This window comes from Astatotilapia calliptera, chromosome 15 (genome assembly GCF_964374335.1).
Source record: "Astatotilapia calliptera chromosome 15, fAstCal68.1, whole genome shotgun sequence".
NCBI classification, from domain to species: Eukaryota; Metazoa; Chordata; class Actinopteri; order Cichliformes; family Cichlidae; genus Astatotilapia; species Astatotilapia calliptera.
Window position 1 is genome coordinate 10591594 of NC_137436.1, and position 7751 is coordinate 10599344.

Consider the following 7751-nt stretch of genomic DNA (forward strand, 5'->3'; position numbering starts at 1 on the left):
AACCAGTATTCTTAATTTAGGCCCTACATTAGATATAATAAATTTGTTAAGCACTGTACATTCACCTTTGCTTAAGTGCATTTGCAGGAAACTTCTCAAAACCTGCTCAAATAACAATAAAAGGTTTTGATGAATAGATACCAGTAGAAATATACAGGAAAACCTGAGTGACTCAGCCTTTTAAGAGGAACTCCTTTCTCAATGTGACTGCTGCAAAGCAAGTGAAATCTGCTGACCGCCACATCTGGAAAGTGATCACATAAAAAAAAATCATGTTGCAATAACATGTATTCGAACACTTTGAGCTTTGCCAGTTGATCTTTTTTAACAGTCTGTCTGAAATAGCAGTGGGAAGTTCACAGGATCAGATGTTCCAGGACTCAGTCCAGTCACAGGGTTATTCGAGGATCATTCCTCATTCAAGATGGGAATGCAAAGCAAAATATCGCACAAGAAAAGAAAGGCAATCCATATTTGTACCAATCTCATAATTTATTTAAGTATATTTCATTTTTAAATATAGCTATGGTATATATATATTTATATATATATATTGGACACCCCTTTGGGAAATGCCAGTCATGTTAATTTATGGTACATCGGTGGCTTCTTTTTATGTTTCGCTTTACAGCGTGAAGATATTGCTCCTGCTTTTAAAGATGGCCTACATTATGTACAATGTTACCTTTTGATGACTCAAATACATAAATATACTCTGTACTGCACTCTACCAAAATCCAACAACCACTTCTTTTGTTTTATTATTATTATTTTTTATCTTTTTCACAAAGATGCAGAGGAAAATTCATGCAATTAATAATTTAATCACAGTTCTTTCTCAGTATGAGCACAAGTGGCTGAAACTATGCACTGACTGCCAGCTGGAGGTCTGTGAAAACTTGTCTGTGTAGAAGGTAGTACAGGCAGGGTTGAGCATATTTGGATTTCGCTCTTTTCTTGAGCAAAATAAATGAAGAAAAATATGTTTTTGTTTTGTTTTAGCAACATCTTTTTTGGATCCCAGCATGAAGAGGCCCCAGGTTGGTGTGTCTCAACCGCTTGTTTCTTTATCTTCTCCACTCTTCAGTTTCACTGTCTTTATCCTGGTCTGGGTTTTGTTGCCTGGGTTGCTCCCCCATGCGGTGACAGCTAACCATCAAGGCCCAGCCTGAGTGGTGGGTGGCACCCATCCACGCCTTAGCAGAAGGAGACCTCAGTGAATGACAATACTGTGCCTAGTGTCCGTCGGGGCTGGTCAGATTTAGGCTTCCTTACTGTCCAAGGCACTTTTTTCCCAAGTTTTTTTTTCTTCTGAAGGACTCGTGTGTGACTTTGACCTGTAACAAAGAAGACGTGATATTCAGGACCAACTTGAAAACACCTGAAAAATTCTCCCCTCTTCAGAAAGAATCACAAATAATAAGAAATTTGATACTTTGCTCTCGCTGTGCCACTGTTAGGGCGTGTGTGTGTGGACACAGCAAGCATATCACCACGGAGAACAAACGTCTGAGTAGTGCCTCAGAACAACATAACCATTACACTATAACCATAACCGGAGAGGTTTTTGACTCTGAATGACACTGATAATTCATGCAGTGCAAACATTTTATTTATTCTTATTATTCTTACTTAAATACGAATCACACAAAAGTAAAAAAAAAAAAAAGGTAATATCCTGAATCTAGTCTTTTACTTAAGCAAAATTATTCTTAGTACTACTAATGATTTAGTGTAGTGAGAATTTAAGTGCTTGATTACATCATTATTCTCAATTAATTCTATGTAAGCAGTAATTTTATGCTTTAAGTGCTCAATGTAATAATTGAACTCTGCTGCCGAGCTAGAAGAAAACACAGTTAAGTGCTTATAGGAAATAGTAAAAATAGCTTTAAATATAAATACTGTTATAGATTAGTGTATTAATATATTATAGAGCTTGGCTCGAAATACAGATTCATAAAATGGACATTCATTTAACGTTTGAATGCATCATAAAGTACAATATTTGAGTGGAAGTTTAGTTATCTGTGCCACAGAAGTAGAAAGTAACACAGTATGTTTAATGACTGTAAGTTCAGTCAAATTAAGAAGTATTTTGTACTTCTAGCCAACTTTTAAGAGAGAAATGGCACTAGAACTATACCTTTCTTTCTTTCTGCTTTATACGGTAGTTATGTTACCAATCAAATTTACGTTAATGAAAAAAACAAACAAACAAAACAAGCTGTAATGCGTTTGTACAGATTATAACTACAATCCTGTATATAACGTAGTGACAGTTATAGAACTATAAAAGCAAGCTGATACCAAAAAACATGCATGCATTAGCAATGCTACTCTAGTAACAACAAATCAGCTCAGAGCACATGAGTCCACGCTGAAGACTTTTACTTGTGGCTGCAGTTTTACCACATGGCCTTGTTAATTTTGCTCAAGTAAATGACCTTGAAGACTACCTCATACTTCCTCCTTATCACATCCCATTCAACATTAATGACTGTGTTACACCCACACACGGTCTATAATGTGCTCTGAACTCTGTTGTCTACGTTCAACGAGACACATTAACAAGCTGTTCGCCATAAAAAATTCATGTTTGAATCAGAGGAACATGGTACCGTACCTGGTGTGTGCTACCCCTCCGTGCACTGTGGGCTGCCTGCTAGCCGTGTCAGAAGCCGTGCACATCTTTTGAAGTCTGAGGAAAGAAAATAGGATGGACAGATAGTGAGTGGTTTAGTGTGTTGACATTGAACGGACAAGATCTTTACTCAGGGTGTCAAGAGGGCCAGTGTAATGGCAGCTTACATGCAGGTATCGTGCAGTCTCTCGTGTGGTGGTAGAGTTTATACACCGACTTCCTGCACTTGGGGCTGAAGGAGAGCGGACCTGAAACAAGAACAGAGAGGAGGCTTTAAGAACGTTGCCGCAGCAACCTTCAATAACATCTGTTTTGTAGTCATTGTCTGAAGCTGTAATTCACTTTTGTGTGCTATAGCTGACTTCCCTGGCCTGTTTTTGTAGGAATCTTTTTAGCAAACACTTTAAAAGACATTGATTTTGCAGTAATGTCTTACCTGTTAAGTATTTTATGAACTTCTCCTTCTTTCTTAGATCTCTGGGAAATATGACTGTTTAAAGAGAGGAGATAAGGAAAGGGTGTCAAGTTTTAGTCTGTATCATATAGACAGAAGAAAATGGATGGATGGCATATTTTTATCAGGAGGCCTTAAAATATCAGCTCTGGAGTTATCCATCACAACACATAGAACAAGGATGTTTTTATCAAGCAAAATATAGTAAGAGAGCTTTAAAGGGCCAGTTGGCCCAAATGACCCTCAAATAACCGTCAGTACTATCAGTAAGTATAGTGGTTTTATAACCAAATAGTTTTGGTTATATTGCATGCACTTGGTAGCCTTAGCGAGAAAATAGAGAGGAAATTGTTCTTCTCTATGAAACTTCCATATCGCAGTATGCTACATCCCTGACTGTACATCCAACTTAAGATTCCTTCCTGGAAGAAAACTCACCGACAGCCTGATTCCCTCTGAATGCTTTGAGGTCCCGAAAATCCTTCTGCTCCATCGGAGAGCTCGTCTCCCGTGAAATTGCCGGCGCTTCTGTTTTGGCACTGTGGCGTCCCCGACTCCCCTCCACCTGCTTCACGATCTCCACCATCCGCCTCAAGTCCTGCTGCTCGTCCATGCCGGCCGATGCGTCCCCTGTTGGGACCGTGGAGGGCGCGCTCTCGCCGCAGTGGTCGGTGAGCGTGCACATCAGTAACACCAGTCCTATAATGAAATGCCTGCGTAGTTCGCTCATAGCTCCCGGGGAGTGAGGGGGAAACAGTGAGGTCGTATTTTCTTTTCTGGGCACCTGCAGGAGAGATTGAGTATGAATGTTAAAAGCCTTTCATTTCCTAATTTCACAAGTCCCAGAATCCCATTAGGCTACACCCCGCCAAGAGCGACTGTAAATGCTGGTTAAAATCCTCCCAACGCCGCAAAACAATAACACAAGAGTTTCTTAATGGGCCACAAAGCGAAAATCACAGTACTGCACGCACCTAATAGTCCACCAAGTTCGGATCATAATTGATTGACCGAAGCTTGATGGACTGTTAAGTAATCTTACCCATGCGCTATTTAACTTTATCTTCAAATACGCTTTCCAAAATATTATGCAAAACTGCTTACCACGTGCTTGTTTTCAAACAGTTACTCTGTTTTTATGTTTTTAATAACTTGAGTGTCTTCATTGTCTAAATGTGGCTGTAGTCTTGTAGCTTAAAAAGTTTTATTTATGTTGATCCAGGCTTCTGTTACCGAGAAGTTACACGACACAGTTAAGTCACCCTCAGACAAAAGGCAACAATGCATCAGTAAGAGAGGAACTAAGAATAAAAACATAACAGTAAAGAAATCTAGATTCTAAAAGTAACAATTTAAAGCTATTTTTACCTTTATAAAGTCTTCAGGCACACAGCAGTAAGAAATGCAAACTGTGCGCAACTTCGGAGTTTGTCCGCCCCAAAATATGTCCTCTTAAAAGCTGCTTTTATTAATGCAAAAACAAAGCTCGTGAAGTCAGGGATCTTCACCGAGCCCCTGTGGTCATCCTTTGAAGACCGGCAGACTGCAGGGAGAGAGCGCACAGAAAAGCTCAAGTGGTCCGGTGCTCCCAGATCCCGTGCGCGTCCTGGCTGAAGTAGCAGATTAGTCGCCAAGAAGTGAGGCTCACTTTTTATTCTGTCTCGCCGACGTGGTGACCTGTCCGCTGTAGGTTACTCCGCAATGTCTGTGAGTGTGCATGGGTTGAGTGACCATCACTTGAATGCTGTGTCAAGTTTTCTGCGCCCCCCTCCTTTGCCTTACTCCATTTATATGTACGATACGCGGTTACAGGAAGCCTTTTTCCTACTAATAGGCTACTTCCACTGAAATTTCCACTCAGCCCAGAATACAGCGCAGATACCGACATCTTAGTGGAAATGCTCCCATATCCTTCTTCTGAGGCTCATAACCTCATTAGAGCCATTGCGCGTTTTACATCCATCATGGAAATTGAAACGCAATTATGCTATGGACAGTTTAAGGATCATTTTGAAAATTAATTACAAACGGGTTTTAATACTTATTGCCTTATAGTCTCTGGTCAGAACAATTCGGTAAATAGGATTACTGAGGTTTGCATGTTTCTCCTCTTTGGGGATTAGTCTGTACTACCCTGCCGTAGTTTGAACAGCTTTTTTTTTAAAGGGGGGAGAGAGAGAAAAGTATGGGTATGGGCGTGCAAGTGGCTCCCATTCGCCCCCTCCCAGTCCCCCCGTTTCCCCCACAATATTGTCAAGACACGATAGGGGTGAAGCGTTATGTTTCATACCCCTGAGAATAAAACACTATAAATAAATGTGTGTGTGTGTGTGTGTGTGTGTGTGTGTGTGTGTGTGTGTGTGTGTGTGTGTGTGTGTGTGTGTGTGTGTGTAATCAAAAACCTAACTTTTCATCTTGGAGTCTTCAGAAAAATACTCTCAGATTTTCCACATAATCTTCTGTCTTTCACAGTTCAATTGTTGCAGGGTATTTATAGTGACCACTCGGTGCTCTCACTGCATGGCTGGGTGAAGCTGTGGTCGTGCGTAAAGTGAAACCTTGGTGCTGAAAGGACAGTGCGCGCTGTCACCGAGCTCCGAAACTCCTCCGCCAGCAGGCAGTCCTTTGCTCGTTAGCGGTAATGCCTTCCTGTTTAACGGCAGAAAGATTTCCTTTGAACGAACTATATACTGATTTATAGTAAAATTATGACAAAAGTGGACACTGATTTCCCTTTCATTATGAGGTATCCCATTGTATCTGCAAACGAAAGAGGATGGATGTGCTTCAAAGGCAGTGACAAATCCAATGACGCTGCACAGCTGTTTGGCTTGGGAAAAACAACTCTGTGTGTCTTTATGTTCGAAGGAGGATGTGATCACCGATTCTGCTGCTCTAAAGCCAAACTGATTGATCCGTTTAGGAAAGAAGTAAGTTCGATAATCAAAAGAAATGGGGGGAAAGGTGTTTAATTTATGACACGACCATCCACTCTAATGAAGTGCGCTTGAGAGAGAAACCTCTGCACATCTGGAGCAGTGTCCAGCTTTTGATCTCACGAAAACTAAACTGTTTTGCCACATTAAGCAATAAATTTGGGGAACAATATCAAGTGAGCCCAACAGTGATAATAACATTTAATGAAATGCAAAATAAACTAAAACTATTTTTGCCCATATAAGACTATATATGTATGTATATATATATATATATATATATATATATATGTGTGTGTGTGTGTGTGTGTGTGTGTGTGTGTGTGTGTGTGTGTGTGTGTGTGTGTGTGCAAATGTCACTCATATAACAATCATCAGAGCAAATATTAGAATGCATTAAAAAAATAAGTATTTTGTGAGTGAAATGTGAAGAAACGCTTCAGCAGGGGGCATCATTCTGCACAAATAAAATCAGTGTTAAGTTGCTCACATTTGTACTCTTGTTCAGAACAACAAACCCTCAGCCAGCTCCTTGGCTGGGTTTGACACTTGAAGTCTTTCCACGCAAATGGAAAACAAAGTACCACCACGGAACGCAACATGCTCAAAACCACAAAACCCATGTCTGCTGAGCAGATTATCGCCATCAGTCAAATTACATCAAGCTCACTGTACCGCAAAGACTAGGTGAAAATAAGTCCAATATGAAAAATGTTAAAGCTTTTGGTCTTGGTTGGGATATAAATGTCTCTTCAGTTTGGACTGAAAGTAAATAAAAGAAACTGAAACAACTGAGTTTAAATGACTGGTAAGTACAAAGGAAGGTTGATGTTTTATAATAGATCAGTATTCCTGTTAATGGTCTGGCAAGAAGATAAGCACACACAGAAGAAAAGCATAACTGTTTGGCACTTTGATGCTCATTTTAGTCCGTTATTTTTAATTCTTTGGACTGCTGCTAGAAATGTTTTGAAATCATTTCTGCTTAAAGTTCCTGTCAGCGTGTCTTGTGTCACAATTCCGGCGACAGCAGAAATCACAACTTTCTTTGTTTGAATGGCTGTTTAGATAGACGCATAACCTCATTTAACCCACTTTCTATTCTCAGTTGTATGACCTTTCTAACCTCTGGTACGGTCACATGTGAAACTTTGTTGTCCGGTGTGTGTGTGTAAGTCGTTGAGTCAAGTTCATGTGATTTCAAGTAAATGGCATGCCGTAAGCCTCATGTGCAGTGTGGCGGTCGTTGGTTTCAACATACTGATTATTAGGTTTGTTCTCCTTTTCCTTCTAAACTCTTTGTGACACTTCTCTTCTGGAAGGCGATCTGATTAATTAATCAGGGGAGGATATGGTTGTCTTCTCGCAAATGTGCCTCATTCTTCCTGATGTCTGATCCAAGTTGAAAATGTAACTTTCTCAAGGTGTTACTCGAGGGCATTGTCTCAGCCTTGTGAGAGAGAGAGATCTCCTCTGATTCTGACCACCACCACAAAAGAACCCCCTGCCATCATGATGGATGTTGAAAATCTTTTTATTTATGAAGGTCAGATGAACTGAAGCCGGTTACTTGAACTGAATCCTGAGCTAGAAACAACATATTTTTGAATGGTGTGAAAATAGAAAATGTGTAATTCCATTTTGGTGAGATTCACTTCCATTTTTTGGTGTCTCATAAAAAATTGACTACGATTAACATTTGCAGTTAAAGGCCCAG

The 7751-nt window shown here is 40.1% G+C and overlaps 1 protein-coding gene across 1 annotated transcript; it reads right to left on the bottom strand.

The window, feature by feature from the left end:
• Positions 1-471: 471 nt before the first annotated feature.
• Positions 472-5197, bottom strand: alkal2a (ALK and LTK ligand 2a). The gene is made up of 6 exons (XM_026193773.2): positions 4467-5197; positions 3537-3882; positions 3081-3134; positions 2812-2892; positions 2627-2701; positions 472-1337 (listed from the first exon to the last, which is right to left on the bottom strand). Exons 2-5 carry the CDS (start codon positions 3826-3828, stop codon positions 2637-2639), a joined length of 492 nt encoding a protein of 163 aa, XP_026049558.1. The 5' UTR covers positions 3829-3882; positions 4467-5197; the 3' UTR covers positions 472-1337; positions 2627-2636.
• Between the last annotated feature and the right edge of the window lie 2554 nt (positions 5198-7751).

Excerpts from the sequence above, each read along its gene's own strand:
- alkal2a (XM_026193773.2), bottom strand. The coding sequence starts at position 3,828 with ATGAGCGAACTACGCAGGCATTTCATTATAGGACTGGTGTTACTGATG. Across the intron at positions 2,893-3,080 it reads GTTCATAAAATACTTAACAG|GTCCGCTCTCCTTCAGCCCC; the intron begins GTAAGACATTAC and ends TTCTTGTTTCAG. Across the intron at positions 2,702-2,811 it reads AGACTGCACGATACCTGCAT|ACTTCAAAAGATGTGCACGG; the intron begins GTAAGCTGCCAT and ends TTCTTTCCTCAG.